Source organism: Pseudorasbora parva, chromosome 17 (genome assembly GCF_024679245.1).
Source record: "Pseudorasbora parva isolate DD20220531a chromosome 17, ASM2467924v1, whole genome shotgun sequence".
Taxonomy (NCBI): domain Eukaryota; kingdom Metazoa; phylum Chordata; class Actinopteri; order Cypriniformes; family Gobionidae; genus Pseudorasbora; species Pseudorasbora parva.
In genome coordinates, this window is record NC_090188.1 from 29,520,056 (window position 1) to 29,539,209 (window position 19,154).

The 19,154-nt window shown below is 35.3% G+C and overlaps 1 protein-coding gene across 4 annotated transcripts in view; it reads left to right on the plus strand.

Annotated features, from left to right (window-relative positions):
• The window catches only part of adgrb3 (adhesion G protein-coupled receptor B3), a 238,882-nt gene that overhangs the window by 151,765 nt on the left and 67,963 nt on the right, over window positions 1-19,154 (plus strand). For all 4 annotated transcript variants that reach the window (XM_067422099.1, XM_067422100.1, XM_067422102.1 and 1 more), the window contains 3 exons: window positions 2,072-2,180; window positions 11,087-11,233; window positions 14,541-14,616. In XM_067422099.1, the coding sequence (XP_067278200.1) occupies window positions 2,072-2,180; window positions 11,087-11,233; window positions 14,541-14,616 (332 nt within the window). The remainder of the gene's footprint in view (window positions 1-2,071; window positions 2,181-11,086; window positions 11,234-14,540; window positions 14,617-19,154) is intronic.

Here is a 19,154-nt window from a genome sequence, read left to right on the forward strand (position 1 = left end):
TTTAATACATTCAAATAAATAATATAAAACTACATCAATTGTTGTTATTAACTGACCCAAAGTCTTTTAAATGTAGGGTTGATAAAAACATGCATTTTGAAGTTAGACTTGAAATTTGGATGTTAATTCCACGTTTGCATTATATATAATTTAGTTCATGACATCAGAAGTAACTGTAATTAAATTACAGGAAAAAATACAGTATCTAATTACTAAGTAACCCAAAACTGTTTGTATGAAATCACAAATCAATCTCCAATCAATCCAATCACTTGATTCCATTAAGCAACACCCACTTTTCATGATCCGATGAATTTCAGATGAATACATTAAAGCCCCGGGAGTTGTGAAAAAGCAACTTGCATTTGACTTTAAATAATGATTCATTGCATATTGCGTTCTTAAATATTCATTGATGAGCCTAAATGAAAGCCTGCTCTCGATATAAGTTCTCCTAGCCCTTCTGTTCCCTCTAAAGATCTTTGCGGACTTTCAGAGTGATGGCAGATGTAAATAGCTGAGTGCAGTCACCTGAAGGTCAAGGATTGGATCAGCAGACCGTGATGCTATTGACTGAAAGAGAACGGGGCCTTTGACAGGCTGAGGCACTGGAATCGGGAGGGCCTGAATTCCTCCACCGCATTTGCTCTGACACTGATGGCTGGTCCTCTGGAGAGACTCTGAGTCCTGCACAATCACTCCTGCCGCATGAGTTTGTCTTTGTGAAGGACTGAACAGACAGGAGGCAGGGCTCTAAGTGTGAGATACAGAGGAAGTGCCCTTTAAACAGACTTTATTGTCTCTTTCCAAAAGAGTCAGTCTAAGGGATTTTACAAGACTGAGTGTGGCTAAGGGCGGTGTTTTTGTCAAAATCTATCTATCTATCTATCTATCTATCTATCTATCTATCTATCTATCTATCTATCTATCTATCTATCTATCTATCTATCTATCTATCTATCTATCTATCTATCTATCTATCTAATTATCTATCTATCTATCTATCTATCTATCTATCTATCTATCTATCTATCTATCTATCTATCTATCTATCTATCTATCTATCTATCTATCTATCTATCTATCTATCTATCTATCTATCTAATTATCTATCTATCTATCTATCTATCTATCTATCTATCTATCTATCTATCTATCTATCTATCTATCTATCTATCTGTCTATCTGTCTATCTGTCTCTGTCTGTCTGTCTGTCTGTCTATCATTATTCAATCGTTCTACAGTTCTCTGCATCTGTCTATCCATCTATCTATCTTTTATTCATTCTACCATATCTATCTATCTATCTATCTATCTATCTATCTATCTATCTATCTATCTATCTATCTATCTATCTATCTATCTATCTATCTATCTATCTATCTATCTATCTATCTATCTATCTATCGTTATATCTATCGTTATGTCTATCGTTATGTCTATCGTTATATCTATCGTTATATCTATCGTTATATCTATCTATCTATCGTTATATCTACCGTTCTATCGTTCTACAGTTCTATCTCTCTTTCTGCATCTGTCTATCCATCTATATATCTTTTATTCATTCTACAATTTCTATCTATCTATCTATCTATCTATCTATCTATCTATCTATCTATCTATCTATCTATCTATCTATCTATCTATCTATCTATCTATCTATCTATCTATCTATCTATCTATCTATCTATCTATCTATCTATCTATCTATCTGTCTGTCTGTCTGTCTGTCTGTCTGTCTGTCTGTCTGTCTGTCTGTCTGTCTATCTATTGTTCTATCTAACGTTCTATCATTCTACAGTTCTATCTCTCTTTCTGCAACTGTCTATCAATCTATCTTTCATTCATTCTACCATGTGTTTCTTTTATCATTCTCTCTGCCTGTCTAATGAAATCTATCTTTGTTAAGCCTTCAAGTTTGACACCAAAAGTTTGATTTAACTTTAAGATAATTATATTGAAATGAATTACAAATTCATTCAAAGTCAGATAGTTCCTTTGCCTAGTCATTTGCAAACATTTAGTAACATTTTCCCTCTTCTTTTCCCCCATGATTCCCCTTTTCTAGATTTACCCAGGGTCTGTGGAGCTCATGCAGGTCATTGAAGAGTTCATCCACATCGTTGGGCTGGGAATGAAAGACTTCCACAATGCCTACCTGATGACAGGAAACTTGGGTAAGAGAACTGCAGAACCGCTCCCTCAAGCCACTCGTCTTGCTGACTCTTCTCGTCAGTTCTGCGTGTCGTCAGTAATTGAGGATAAATGGTGCATGCAGGGGGGCAAACAACCGCCAGTCGATAATGTTAATTAAAATCAAGCCCTTTCCACTTAATGTGCTAAAATCTAATGCAAACAGCCTTGTCTTATTTCTGCTCGGAAGAGAGGAGACTGTGTTTGGATTCAGTTACGTCTATTGCAAGCGTGCTTTGATTTTCATTTTTAAACATTTTTTGGCCTCTTGCCTGATTGTTTTTTTTTTTTTCAGTTTATAGGCTGTTGAAAGATGAAGCGTGACTCATGCTTTTCCCCATAACACTCCTGTGTCACTCAAAGAATTCCAGTGCTAAATGTCGGCTCACATATGAATGCTGATTTCCCTTCCAGTCATTTGAACAGAATCAAAGTTAAAGAGCACATCAAATACAATAAAATAAATAGAAAAATGCTTCCATTGCTGAAGCACATTTGCTTAGTTCTCCTTATTCGCGTGCACAGAACATTGACCCATGAAATTGCAATCTCCATGAATTGCAGAGCTCAACAAATATGAAATGAATGGATTAGGATGACCTTCCTATCCATCGTAGAGGGGATACACAGATGAGTCTATATTGCCTGGAATGGTGCTTATATACCAAACTATGATTAAAAAGTTAATTCCATTGAAGGGCACCTTTGATATCTTCTTTAATGTTACCTTGTTTTATGTAGCTTGCCATAAAACATCGACAGGATTGGAAAGCGTTCTGACGTTTTGTACAGTACAAAGACATCCAGACATTCAAAATCTGGTATTATGACAATGCAATATTTGGAGAAGCTTGCTTGATTCTTAACTGACAGATTTCGTTTTCAGTTTTCATCTAAAGGTTTATGACATTTTCTGCACATATTCAAACCTCATATTTTTGAATATGAGACACTCATATTTCTGCACACTTTGACTTAAAAAACAAAAAAACATATAAGCTTTAAATTTAACGACCGTGACTTTCTTGACAGTATCCAAAATAGCTCCTATAATATTTATTTGGACCTCCTGATATTTTTTGAAGGTTGAAACTCCTTTCACTCGCCATTCAAAGAGTTTACGAGAGCTTTCGAGCCCTATTCCGTATCTCATTAATGGAAGTGCCATTTATATTTATTTACCTGCTGACCGTCACAAAAATCTAATTTAGCACAAAAAATGTTCAAAGGACAGATGTTTCAACATTTCTTTTCATTCAAGAATGAATCTTCATCAAGCCAGTTCAGACATGACCGCCACATATCAGTGTGTTGGATGCACAGCAAGAACATTGACATCATAATGATGCAGGAGAGATATCAACGTTTTGATGTCAGCCACTGACAAGGCAAAGTAAACCTGTGATTGAAACTTCTTCCTGTAGTCTGAAGGTGAAACTGAGTGATGTTGCGTCTTACAGCTGCTGCTACAGTAACAGATGCATGAGGAGGCTTTAGCAAATCACTCAGGCAACCAAGAACATTATTGAAACACATGTCTGTTCGAGACATTACGTCTCTGTTGATTTGTAGCCTACTTTTTATTATCTGATTACCAGCCATTTATATTAAATGAATTGTAAACAACTTTGAAAGGACTTTATTCAGAAGCTTTGGATTTACTTAGGATGCATTAAGGCTTTCAGAATTCCACAGTCATTCTAATCCAGTAATTTCATCATGCAGTCTCAAAATCAATGTTTTTATTAAAATGTGCTTTAGATCCTATAGGCAAATTATTAGCCTTATCAATGATCAATATAATCAAGAAAACAATATAATCTGGAAGTCTATAGTGTGTGTGTCTTAGTCTAAGACTATTGTGTGTGTGTGTGTGTGTGTGTGTGTGTGTGTGTGTGTGTGTGTGTGTGTGTGTGTGTGTGTGTGTGTGTGTGTGTGCGTGTGTGTGTGTGTGTGTGTGCGTGTGTGTGTGTGTGTGTGTGCGTGTGTGTAGGTGTATATATATATAAATACAACATTATGACAACTGACAGGTGAAGTGAATAATCTCTGATTATCTCTTCAGTGGGTGGGATATATTAGTCTGCAAGTGCACATTTTTATGAGCTACAGTAGCTCGTGTCTTAGATCGGACCACATGGGCCAGCCTTTGCTCTCCACTTGCATCAGTGACCCTGTCACCGGTTCACCACTGTTCCTTTCGTGGACCACTTTTAATAAATACTGACCACTGCAGACCAGAAACACACCACTAGAGCTGCAGTTTTGGAGATGCTCTGACCCAGTCATCTAGCTATCACAATTTGGCCCTTGTCAAACTCGCTCAAATCCTTATGCTTACCCATTTTGCTTCTAACACATCAACTTTGAGGACAAAATGTTAATTTGCTGCCTAATATATCACACCCAGTAACAGGTGCCGTGATGAAGAGATAATCAGTATTATTCACTATAATGTTATGCCTGTTCACATGTTTATCTTTGTATTCTTGATTTACAGATTTTTATTGATTGCCACAAAACTTGAAAAACATTTTTTTTTTCATATGGAAAAAAAATGTTTTTATATGCCCAAAAGACAAAGAAAAAGGCTGAATTTATTAAAATGACCCCGATCAATAGTTTATGAACCATTGATTCTCAGTGCTGTGTGTTGTTCCCTGGATGACCCAAGACTGTATTTATTTATTTTATTATTATTATTTTTTTGTGATGGTTGTTCATGTCTCTTGGTTGTCCTGCTCAATGTTCTTCAGAAAAATGTTTCAGTTTTCCAGCATCTTTTGCCTATTTGAACCCTCTCCAACAGTGACTATGTGATAGTTCACCCAAAAATATTAATGTGATGTTTATCTGCTTACCCCCAGTGCATCCAACATGTAGGTGTGTTTGTTTCTTCAAAAGAATACAAATGAAGATTTTTCACTACAACCGTTGCAGTGTACCAGTCATATAATCATGTGAATGGGTAACAATTCTATGAGAGCAAGACAAAAAACATGCTTAGACAGCTTGCACAAAGAGCCCTGTGGCTCATGACGACACTCAAAACGATCAGTTTGTGTGAGAAATCGAGCCGTATTTATATAACTTTTTACAACGGTTTATCCAACAGCCTGGAATACGCTTCACTCCTGGTAAGGTCAATACAAACACTCTGGGTATACGAGCCTTCACGCACTTCCCTTCCGGTAAGGTCAATCCATGCTCTGGCTCGTATACAGGATAGTGTTGTATTTGAGTTAAAAAAATATATAATTATGGCTCGATTTCTCACACAAACTGATCGTTTTGTGTCTTTAGATATCAATGTGTCGTCATGAGCCACAGGGCTCTTTGAGCATGTTTTCTAAGCATGTTTTTTTGCTCTCATAGAATTGTTACCCATTTGCATGATTATATGACCTAGACAAAGCAAAACAAATCTTTATTTGTGTTCTACTGAAGACACAAACACACTTACATGTTGGATGCACTGGGGGTAAGCAGATAAACATCACGTTTCATTTTTGGGTGAACTATCCCTTTAAGATCCATCTTTTGGTCTTTTGAGGACAATTGAGGGGCTCAAACACAACTATTAAAACAAAAAGGTTCAAACATTCACTGATGCTCCAGAAGGAAACGTGATGCATTAAGAGCCGGAGGGTGAAAACTTTTGAACCGGAACAATTTTTTTCATTTAATACTGCCCTTCAGAAGCAATAGAAGATACTTACATGTTTCCCGGAAGACAAATTAAGTACAATTTGCCTTGATCTTCAAATTCAATAAGTTGTCACCCCCCGGCTCTTAATGCATCGTGTTGTCTTCTGGAGCATCAGCGAACCTTTTTTAATAGTTCTGTTTGACTCCCTCAGTTGTCCTCAGTGTAAAGATGGATCTTAAAATCGTATAGTCACTGCTGGAAAGGGTTCAAATATGAAAAAGATACTGGAAAACTGAAGAATTTGCAGGACCTGAAGGGTTTTTTTGAAGAACAGTTTAACTGCTCAGGACAAACAAGAGACTCATGAACAACCATAAAAAATAAAAAATAAACAGTCTTGAATAATCCAGAGAATAACACACAGTATTAAGAATCAATGGTTCATAAACTTTTGATCGGGGTCATTTTAATAAATTCAGCAATTTGTTTAACATTTTCACAGATTCTGCAAGCAGTTCACATACTTGTTCTTGCAACTGTATATCAAAGCCCAAAAGACAAAAATATAAATTAAGTAAATCCTTAATTTTGACATCAGCGTTTTTAATTTCCTTATCATTTTCAGTGAAATTAAATGACCATCTTAGCCAAAGTCAGCTCTCTTTGATTAAAAGGACAAAGCGGTATTGCCTCTACTAGCCAAATGAAAATCATCTGTCATAGTAAGATATTGCAGCATCATTTCCAGCCAAATTTATAGCGCATTCTTGACACCACAATAAATAACTTCTGTCAGCACGACACACTTTTAGCCAAATAACCTTGATTGCAGAGGCTCCTTTTTCCACTGCATGTATTCTCGTAAGAATAAACAATGACTTTGTCTTAGTTGCAGCTCTTTAAAGCTGAAATTTGATCTTTTTTTTAATGCGTTTAATGGACATTGATTTGTGTGCATTGATTGCTCAGATGAGTTGAGAGACCCTGCCGTCTACTCCAATAGTCTAACTTTCGCATTTAGCCGAGATTCAACCAACATTTTTTTGACGTGACAGAAATGGCCTGCTATTGTTCGGTAGGATCCAGTCATTAAGCTCATTAGTTACAGGTGGCCGCAGGTGCCGGTGCCTCCTGGCTGGGTTCCCTGAGGACCGTTACCCACAGCGGCATCCAACCACAGACTTGAGCGCATCCCAACTAAAGGGATCTCACACACAGCGGGGAAAGCGTTGAATAAATCACTGTTGAAGGAGATGATTAGAACCTGTGCATATAAGATGAGCCCTTCACTCCTCTTAAACATGCAGTCTCTTTGTGTGTTTGTTTTGCATTTGGTTATTTAAGGAATGCAGTACTAGTGTTTACACTGTATAATGCCTATGTGAATATACATTTCGAAAAAGAAATGTGAAATGTTGTCACATAAACACTCCAGAAATCATGTTAATTATATGGTGATTTGGTACGTTTGGTGTGCAACTTTTTTAGTGCTTTTTTAGACCTTTTATTTCTCAGAACCTGCTTGGATAACTTAGCTTAATTAATTAGTTTATTAGATATTTAATCACATTCATTTTGAATTTAAAAACAATTTATATTTCTTACTCCTATAATTAGGGATGCATATTATTAAATCTATAGCTGATATGATAAGCCATTAATTATTTTCATTTTATGGCCAAAAACACTGTAAAGAGAAATATCCGCCTATTTTAGCGTTAAAAAACTTAAAGGGTTAGTTCACCCAAAAATGAAATTGAGGTCATTAATGAATCACCCTAATGTTCATCTTCAGAACACAGTTTAAGATATTTTATATTTAGCCTGAGAGCGCATGCAAGTGTATACACGCTATACTGTCCATGTCCAGAAAGGGAATAAAAACATCATCAAAGTAGTCCATATGTGACATCAGTTAGTTAGTTAGTTAGAATCTCTAATAAACCTCAAATAAATATTCAAACGGATGTGAATCAGTGAATTGATCAATGATTCGGATCGCCAGTGTCATGTGATTTCAGTAGTTTGGCAGTTTGGCATGCAATCCGAATCATTGATCAGTTCACTGATTCACAACTGTTTGAATCGTTTTTTAAGGTTTATTACTATTACTATTTATGACTAACTAACTGATGTCACATATGGACTACTTTGATGAGGTTTTTATTCCCTTTCTGGACATGGACAGTATAATGTGCATACACTTGGATACGCTCTCAGACTAAATATAAAATATCTGAAACTGTGTTCTGAAGATGAGGTCTTACGGGTGTGGAACAACATTAGGGTGAGGAGTGACATCAATTTAATTTTTGGGTGAACTAACCCTTTAAGTTCAGTTGCTGCCTTAAATACCTTAAATTCTAACTAATACTTTTTAGTTAACTTTACATAATTTTAAAAAATCTAGTCATATGTACTATTCACATACTATTTCTCGTTTACACAGAACAAGTTAAGATTAATTGATTGGTTTGAGTGCCATTGTGTCAAGAGAAAGAATGGAATAAACTCACCATTATGGTGATCAGCGTTCACTTTGGTTGGGCACTTGGAACATTGATATTATTATAACTCTCGTCCTATTGATGCAGTGATGCAATAATAAATCACGTTATTTTGTTTCAAAGGAAGAGAAGTAATAAATAGGGTGCTTTTAAAAGTTGATCTAGCTTCTAACTGAATAATTAACTATAGTTAATGTTAGGCTGAAATTAAGGTCACCTTATAAAATGAATCTATGTAATATTTCCCTTTATGTCGTATAATGATTGTTTACAATTTTAGTGCTCTCACTTATGTCATATACACTTGGGTTTACATAATCCCTCTCTATTTGTAACAATATCGTGCAGTTGATCAAGCTTGTCATACACAGACTTCAACATTAAGCATGCAAAACACAACAATGGTAACATCTAGCTATACTAAGAGTAGATCTAAAGTAAAAGATCAAGTACAACTCTTGTGTAAGTGAACTATACTAACTAAGCATTTGTTTGCACAACATACTATTCCTATTTCACTTAGTTTCATCTCAGTCCACTTTAATTTCAACATGTACACTGTAAAAATATTGTGGTGGTTTTTGTTGGTTTAACTTAAAAAAGTAAGTCACCTGGTTGCCTTAAAATTTTTAGTTTATTGAAATAAAAAAATTGAGTTGATATAATAAAGGAAATTAGTTTAATATATAGAAACTCAAAATATTTTTGTATCTGAACCACATAAAAAATGTGATAAATCATGAAAATAGCACAATTTGGCATGTTTTACTGCGTCATCAGAAATAACACACACATAATTACTCAATATGCTTACAAAATCTTTTAATAATATTTTAATAAAGGTTGTCGAATCTCAAAAAATGTTCATTGTATTAACTCAATTTTAATTTCAATGAACTCAAAATTTTAAGGCAACCAGGTAACTTTTTTTCTAAATATTTTTTTTACAGTGTACCAATACAAAATTTAAAATGAAAAGTTGAATTTGTTAACATTATGCTGTTAAAAATATGATTCATATTCGGGTTTGCAGGATTCCTTCTGCACTGTAAAAAAATATATATATTTTTGGTTTAAAACTTAAAAAAAGGAAACAGGTTGCCTTAATTTTGAGTTTATTGAATTAAAAAATTTGAGTTGATACAATGAAGGAAATTGGTTTCATAAATAGAAACTCAAAATATTATTGTATCTGAACCACATAAAAATGTGATGAATCATGAAAATAGCTACATTTTGTCTTCACAAATAAAATACACAATTTCCCAATATGCTTACAACATATTTGAATAATATTTGAATAAAGGTTGTTGGTTCTCAAAAATGTTTATTGTATTAACTCAATTTTTTATTTATTTCTATGAACTCATAATTTTAAGGCAACCATGCAGGTAACTTGAGTAGAGGAGCCTGTGTGGAAGTAAAGATCACTAAAGGGCCTGTGATCTCATACTGCTTCAGGGCTTAAGGTGTCAGCTGCTTCACCCACTGTTCTTCAGTTCTACCCCATGTGCTCCTGTGACTAATGCCTCCCCCATGCAACTCCCCACACACAGCAGCTGGCAGCCCTGCCATTCTCTTCCTCCTCCTCACAAAAGGCTCACCTACACCTCAACGCTTATTACCTGCTATTGCTCTCTTCTGCCGGGCAGACCAGCCATGCACCAGGGTCTGCACCATGGGATTTTAAAAGTAGTGTTAATTTCGTTAACACAACTCTGAAGAAACATATTCATCATCAACAACCTTTTTTTTTCCAGGAATCAGATGAGACGACACCAAGGTCATTAAACCATAAATGTAACTATATCAACATGCAATATTGAAAATACTAGACTAAAATGTAGTTAAAGAATAAAAACTTTACAAAATCTCTCTTTTTGTCAGGGAAAAAATCACAGCCCCTACGAGCTTTCATGCTTGCGGTTGCCAAATGTCAAGAGCTTAAAACCCCGCATTCAGAGCTTTTCTGTTAAAAGGATACATTTTCTGCCAGGTGATTTACTTAATCTTTGCAATCTGGCAACGATTTGCACACGCTCTCTCGGCACTGCGAAAGTGCTGCCGAAGATCGGAAAACACAGAAAATGAAAGAATGCAGCATTATACAGCATGATGAAAATGTGAAAAGGGTATGTTTACAGGAAAACAATGTAAACCAATGATTTTGCTTTGTACAGACGACAGTGTTGTCGAAATGACTCATGGATCCACAAAAAGAACAAAAAATGTTGTATTATGTTGCAAGGCCAGTAGTGGGCGATGTCACTTTGTAAAGAAACACTACACGCCTAAGACTGAACATGTCATGTGTATACAGCATAACATTACTGTCATAATTTACATGGAGATAGTAACTTTTAAACTGGTTTACAATGCCTAATATTGATCTAGAATATTGAAATTACAAAATTGTGGCTTTAATTTCTCAGAATACTCATATTTAAAAGTTTGTTTATCTTCAAATGATGCCAAACAATATGAAGTGAAATAAACAGTTGTGTTAACAAAAGGTGTTAATTATTTAGCTGGGCTTGGAAAAATATGTCTAATTAGTAGTTACAATGTATTGTGCATATTATGTCTATTTTAGTTATTTTTTTATTTAGTTCCAGTTAATAGCTGTTGTCCTTCTACTTATTTCAGTTATTTTAAGCCCTAGTAATTACTCGTAACTAGTAACCTTAAAATATTTTATTGTGATTGTTTTTTTTTTTTTTTTTTTTTTTTTTAGTTGCTAGTATACAGAGACTGCCTGCAGTATCTGTGATGACGGACATTAACTTTCCAATGAAGGGACGGAAAGGGATGGTGGACTGGGCCAGAAACTCTGAAGACAAAGTTGTCATTCCCAAAGGAATATTTGTACCCCAGGCAGCAGGTAATGTACATGATGCCACATCATGGAAGTTGATGATACTGTATATTTTATGTCTAGTACAAAAGTTACATTAACTAGATTTTAAAAGCCAGGTTTCTTTCAACCCGTGTTAACATTACAGTGCACCTGAAAATATTCACAGCGCTTCACTTTTTACATATTTTATTATATTACAGCCTTATTCCAAAATTGATTCAATTAATTATTTTCCTCATAATATACAAACAATGGCCCATAATGACAACATGAAAGAAGTTTGTTTAAAAATCTTTGCAAATTTATTAAAAATAAAAAGATAAAAACAAAATCACATGTGCATAAGTATGCACAGCCTTTGTTCAATACTTTGTTGAAGCACCTTTGGCACAAATTACAGCCTCAAATCTTTTTGTGTGATTTTACAAGCTTGGCACACCCATTTTTGGGCAGTTTCTCCCATTCTTTGCAGGACCTCTCAAGCTCCATCAGGTTGGATGGGAACCGTCGGTGCACAGCCATTTTCAGATCCCTCCAGAGATGTTCAATCGGGTTCAAGTCTGGGCTCTGGCTGGGCCACTCAATGACATTCACAGAGTTGTACCATAGCCACTCTTGTGTTATCTTGGCTGTGCTTAGGATTGTGGGCTTGTTGGAAGATGAACCTTTACCCCAGTCTGAGGTCCAGAGTGCTTTGCAGCCGGCTTTCATCAAGGATCTCTGTACATGGCTGCAATTATCTTTCCCTTGATCCTGATTAGTCTCCCAGTTCCAGCTGCTGAAAAACATCCCCACAGCATGATGCTGCCACCACCATGCTTTGCTGTAGAAATGGTATTAACCAGGTGATGAGTGGTGCCTGGTTTCCTCCAGACATGATGCCAAAGAGTTCAATCTTCATTTCATCAGACCAGAGAATTGTATTTCTCATGGTCTGAGAGTCCTTCAGGTGCCTTTTGGCAAACTACAAGTGGGCTGTCATGCGACGTCTGGCCACTCTATCATACAGACCTGATTGGTGGAGTTCTGCAGACATGGTTGTTTTTCTGGAAGGGTCTCCTCTCTTCAAAGAGAAACGCTGGAGCTTTGGCTAACCCCATCGGGTTCTTGGTCACCTCCCTGACTAAAACTCTTCTCCCGCAATCACTCAGCTTGGTCAGACGGCTCTAGGAAGAGTCCTGGTGGTTCCAAACTTCTATTTATGGATGATGGAGGCCAATGTGCTCATTGGGACCTTCAATGCAGCAGACATGTACCCTTTCCCAGAGTCTGTGCATGTCAGAGCACAGACTATTTATAAGCCTAGTCTGTGCTCTGACATGCACTGTTAACTATAGGACTTTATATAGACAGGTGTGTGCTTTTCCAAATCATGTCCAATCAACTGAATTTACCACAGGCGAACTCCAGTCAAGTTGAAACATCTCAAGGATGATCAGTGGGAACAGGATGCACCTGAGCTCAATTTTGAGTCTCATAGCAAAGTCTGTGAAGAGTTATGTACATGTGATTTTTATTTTATTTTTATTTTTATACATTTGCAAAGATTTCAAACAAACTTCTTGCTGTTGTCATCATGAAGTGTTTGTACACGGGAATATTAAATCCATTTTGGAATAAGGCTGTAACATAACAAAATGTGGAAAAAGTAAATCGCTGTGAATACTTTCTGGATTCACTGTATGTTTTGTTCTGAGTCTGACAAGTGAATTTTAGGATCCAATATGTTAAAGAAATGCAGGATAAAATAGTAGTTGATAGACCTGTCAGTATACTTTTTTTGCAGAGTAGTGCAAAAGTTGACAACTTTTATACATTTTAAACCATTTATGGGTTTATTCTTGGGGGGGGGGGGGGGGGGGGTTGCTTTGTCATTTTAAAAAGTGCAAAGTAATTTCACAAAAGTTTCACAAAAGCTATGTGGGGGATAAACAGTAAAGTTGAAAAATAGTCACCTATATATATCTTTGCTTTTCTTATTGCACGGTTTGCTGTAACACTTGATTCTGATTGGTCCCTGCTGCATATTTCTGCATTATGACCACTTAGTTAAAAAAACTATTAATAAATGTAAGCACCTTTTTAAGAATTACGCATTTCAATGAACTCCATCAAATTGAATTGAATAATCCTCACATATTTTTTATTGTATAATTGTTTAAGGATTGTTCAATTATTCAATTAAAATATATAAGGATCATTCTATTCATTTTGATGGAATTGTACTAAAATATTCAAATAGGTAAACCTACATTTTCTTATATTACTCCATGCTCTTTCGTCTGGCATTAAAAATACACCCAAATCATCAAATTTACATTAAATAATATTTTATTTGTTTAATGAGTAGCTATTTAATATGCAAGTACAGTGGGGTAATGTACAACTTCACAATGGTGTTTTGATCACCCCGTTAGAGTTTATTTTATGATAATGACTGACTGTACATTCCCTACTTATTAATTTCTCAGCCCATAAAAATGCTTCGTCCCAATATACTTTTTACATTTAATATCAGTATTATAAAACATAATTAATATTTGGATTACCAATGCAATATTATGACCAATATTGTGACCGTTTAATGGGATAGTTTTAAGATTACAAGATTATATGTCAACCACTTGTCATTTGCCTGTTTTAGAGGAGAGCGCTCTTGGTCGACCGCATCAATTCAGATGACACAGCACTCGCTGTATCCTCTCAAACAATGATAGTAAAGAGAGCTAAGCACCAGCGCACCAGACTATTTACTTAATTAGGGTGATCAGTCTTATCTGAAGTGTATCAGAGGAAAGTAATGAAGGATTGATTTAATACATAACTCACTCCGGCTCGACTTGAGCTAGACTAGAGGCCTCACAGAGCTGTTTGAACCAGGATTAGCCTTCCTGTCAGCAGAGAAGACCTTTGATCTCAGTTATCAATAACCTTGCTAGTCTAGCCTAATCTACAACTTTATTCATTATTGGCAGGAAATTTATGATGGATTAGCTGTCAGGAAAATTGTTTGGCAAGAGATCTGATATTTAATGAGTATTTTGCAGGTTTAGAGGTTAATTAATTCCTGTAGCTTTGAAAAAAAAAAAAATCTTGTTCAATTACTTTGGATTAAAAGATTCCCTCAGCATGGAAGGGGAAGGTATCAGGAGAAAATTCCTGCTGTCTCCCTATGAAACAAACCTGCACTCTGAATTATCGAAAAACCCTCCAAGTTGCTGGGTATAAAGTGAAAAGGGAGCTGAGAAAAACACCTTTGTCCGGAGATGCTATTTGATATGATTACTTAATGTGATGATCGTCTCATCTAACCTAGACTGTTTTCCGGCAGATATGGATGGATCTCCTGTATTCATTCTCGGAATGGTTCTCTACAAGACTCTTGGCCTTATGCTGCCTGCTCCACGGTAAGACTCAGTTCATCTCCTGCCATTTAGATGAAATATTACAAAGATATGATAGGGATATTATAGAGGAGAAATTCCCAACTTGGGGCGCGTGTACCCTAGGGCTCCGGGCAAGTGGAGCATACAGTATTTGACCTACCCAAAATAAAAAGGTTGCTGCTCATAAGTAATTTTGAATAATAAGCAGCATATATTTAGAGGGCCAGCATTTGATATTTACAGTTCAAGACTCAGAATTACTCAGACCGTTATGTATATGGAAATATACAAGCTCAAACATAAAACTGAAATAAAAGAATATTAAGAATATACATTTTAAATGCAAAAATACAAAATATATAAGTGTTATAAACTATTTGTGTTGTTGAAATTTAGAAAAAGAATGAAGCTGAAGTCACACGTCTTCTCAAGCTTCAGTTTAATTTCAAGGTGGTTATCTAAGTCTTAGAAAATGTTTCATAAAATTCATAGATTATGTCATGTGAGTTTTTAGAGAAGGCTGATAAGATGCTAACAACATATTTAATTGCCCTGTAGACATCCATTCGCAGTCTATTGTCTAATGTCTGGTGAGGTGAACTGCTCCGTTCTTGTTTTATTATTCTTACGCGACAAACCTCACACCTGTCGTGAATGAGATTTAATCTTAATTATTCTTTTGTTTGTATTCAGCCATTATTATCATTTATTCTGGCATTATATGGCTTGCCTATCTACCAGGCACGTGCAGAGGGGGGAGCTTTAGGTGCTCGAGCCCCTGCCCTTTTTCAAAATAAATCAAAAGTGCCCTTCTCAGACAAATATCAATGATAATATTTGTGGCTAATAAAACAAAATAAATTTGACTTACAATAAAATGAAAATGTGTACTATAGTAACGAACGGGCTCAAAAGTCAGATTTGTTTTTTCTTATCAGTCGGTCACTGTCTGAGGCGTTGCCATGAGGTTTATGGCGTTGCTATGGGTTGTGTGCGTTTTTCTGGCTGATTTTCCTTAGGAAACGGCTCTCGGGCCATATATAGTTGTCGTGTCCGTGGCTTTACGGCGAAAATAAATAAACCAAAAATTTTTTTTCAACAATAATCAAAACTAATGTGTTGATTTAATCAAAAATCTCTATTATATATTTTAAAATATTACATAATATGCCAGTTTGTCATGTATAATAACGTTACACTATGATCTGACAAAACAAGTTGAAACAAATCGGTTGAAAATTGTATAAATCAAAGTCTCTTATGCTCATTAAGCCTCCATTTATTTGATCACAAACAGCAATATTGTGAAGTATTATTAAAATAATAGTTTTCTATTTTAATATACTTTAAAATGTAATTTATTCCTGTGATCAAAGCTGAATTTATCATCATTACTCCAGTCTTCAGTGTCACATGATCCTTCAGAAATCATTCTAAAATGTTGATTTAATGTCAATCTTGGAAACAGTTGTGCTGCTTAATATTTTGTATAACCTGCTGTGATACTCCATTTTAAGATTGTGTGGAAAAAAAAGTTCAAAAGAACATCATGTAATAATATTTCACAATATTAGGCTACTACTTTTTCTATTTTTGATTAAATAAATGCAGGCTTGATGAGGCTACATTAATTTATATATATATATATATATATATATATATATATATATATATATATATATATATATATATATATATATATATATATATATATATATATATATATATATATATATATATATATATATATAAATAATAAGCAGAACTATATATATTTGTTTTTTTATTTTATTTTTTACATATTTGAGCCCCTGCCCCTGAAGAACTCTCTGCACGTCCCTGCTATCTACACCACTTTGATCCAACTGTACATTAATCCTCCTATTATCTGAAGTCTTTCTAGAAAACAAACAAAAAAAGCATATTCTTAGTAAAATTAGTTTATGGGACAGAATAGCTCCTACTTTTAAAGATTTTGATTGATTAAAACCTGTAAATCAGAAGAATGACTTGATTAAAATAACTAATCAGGATTAATTCCATGATTGTTAAGTGCTTTTTAAAGGAAAGGAAATAAAATAATGTGTGCAAATTTGTAAGACCTGTAGCATAATATGTTACTTTGTGAGTCTGATATTTTCTTGCACAGTATCAATGATAGATTTTTCTTTAAAGGGGCTACGTCTTTTTTTTCTTTTCTTTTTTGCCAGTGTGCGAACAGCTTGTAACAACATGTAAAAAACGAGACATAGGTGTATGCCCCTACTTCCTAAGTTGTTTGTGAAAGCTTGTAGACTAATGTTGAAGTTTGTGTGTGACTCAACATTGGTCAATTGATAGATATTGTCACATCTATTATAGTAACCCATTTGAAAGTTTCACAAGGAGTTTATGACCGTGTTAACTATAAAATTGTTCAATATCATTATTCAACATAAAAAACAGACTAGTTAATGATTTAGTTAGAAGTTTGGTCACGTAGCAACCTATTTATCAGCCCTATTATGGTATACTATATATTAAAATTAATGTAGGGATGTATTTTGCGTGATGGGTTCATTTTGTTACCATAGAAACGAATCATTTCTGAGTTGGATGACATAAACTGCTTAAAGTAGAATCTCTGATTTGATCTCGTAATCACAGCAATTCTGACATGACGTGATTGCTGCATTATTCCAGTCCTTGGGTTTGCATTCCTGTTGTAGTCATTGTAAATGCTATGCACACACACGCACAAACAAGCACACGCACACACACACACACACGTTTAGTTTTGTGACATATGGGGACATTCCATAGGCCTATTTTCTATCCCCCTTACACTGCCCCTGCCCCTAAACCTACCCATCACAGGAAACATTCTGCATTTTTACTTTCTTAAAAAAACTCATTCTGTATGATTTATAAGCCCTTAAGTGGGGACATGGGTAATGTTCTCATATTTCACCCTCTCCTTGTAATACCTATGTCATACCATGTCATTTTACACATTTGTGTCCTCATATTTCACAAAACATGCCCCCCCCCCCCCCCCCCCCCCCCCCCCCCCAAAAAAAAATGGTGTTTTAAGAAAGCTGTTCCTTCAAAATCCATCTGATGTTCCTCTAGTCCTAAAACAGAAGCAGGTATAACAGACTATAGTGTTTTCTCTCCCAGACTGTATGTCAGGATGAAAATTCTTGGTTATCCTCGGAGTCCGTCTTGAAGCTCTAGATCAAAACCTCCTGTTCCATTTGAGGACTTCTGCTCAAACCTCCGGAGACATGTACAGGACAGAACAGACCTTTCCTGGTGTGGCTCTGAGCTGTCAATCACATTTCAGTAAACCTGAGCATGATTCCTCCACGGATTTCCCACTGACAGGGAGAGAGTTCATGGAAGAACAGAGAAAAAAGCCATTCTTCTGTTCTTGAGCTCGGTTGGATTCACTGAAGCCAGTAGGGAGATGAAGATCAGTACAAACGGTGGAAGATAACAGAAGAAAAGAGTTAAAATAAACAAACAAGAGCAATGCAACATAGCTAAGGGATTTGTAAAGACGGCTCACATTGTTGAACATTTAGTCACAAAATACTACGATCATACTATGAGAATCATCAGTGCTCTTAAAATGCATGGGTCCGTCTTTTTAGTGATTTAGATGCAGACGGTTACAGGAAATGTAATTTAGAAGTGATAGTTCACAATATAAAATAACAGTCTGTCTATTCGCATGAAAGGAGACATTTATTCCAAAGTGTCCAAGCTGTTCCTTTCCTGAAAGTAAATGGTGACCATGACTTACATTTGATTTTTTTATTGAGTTTTAGTCAGTTGTATAGCTTTAAAAGACTTAAAATGTAGTGTGGTATGCAAAATATAGTCATATAGACCACTATATGAATATTGCTTGTATTACTATACTATTATTATGCTTTTTTATCCTTTTGGGGCATGGCCACCATTTACTTTCATTATATTGTAACATAATTTAGACAAAAATCTAAAACATTCTTTTGTGATCCATGAAAGAAAGAAAGTTATACGGGTTGGGAAAGTCATGGTTGAGTGCATAAAATGACAGAATTATAATTTTGGAGGGACTATTCCTTTAAGAGTCTTGTGTTATTTCATGCCTTTCAGGCTGTGTGGACATTCATGACACCATACAAGTCCACTTCTGCTTGATTAAATTAAACCAAGAGGCTGGTTAACCATGCACGGATAATGTATTTGATCTAATTTATACATTCGTTTCAAAAGGATTAATTTTTGCCTTTAGGATGATCCGCTAACACAGAGACATTTTTTATCCACTGAGCTTTTTCTCTCTCGGGTCAATACATGTGCTTTCTGACTACGATAATCGAAAACAAAGAGTGCAGCAGACTGTAAAATAATGTCAGAAGTATAGAACTCAAAGATCTGTCTCAGATGTGGCATCTTTGTCGATGTCGCTTTCAAAAATTCATCTCTCACTGCAGATTCTCGAGTAGCTTCTTGTTGGGCATCCATTTTCTGTCTTTGCTTCTTTTTAAATGGACCATGAAATCATGGCCTAAACAGTTCAAGTTGAC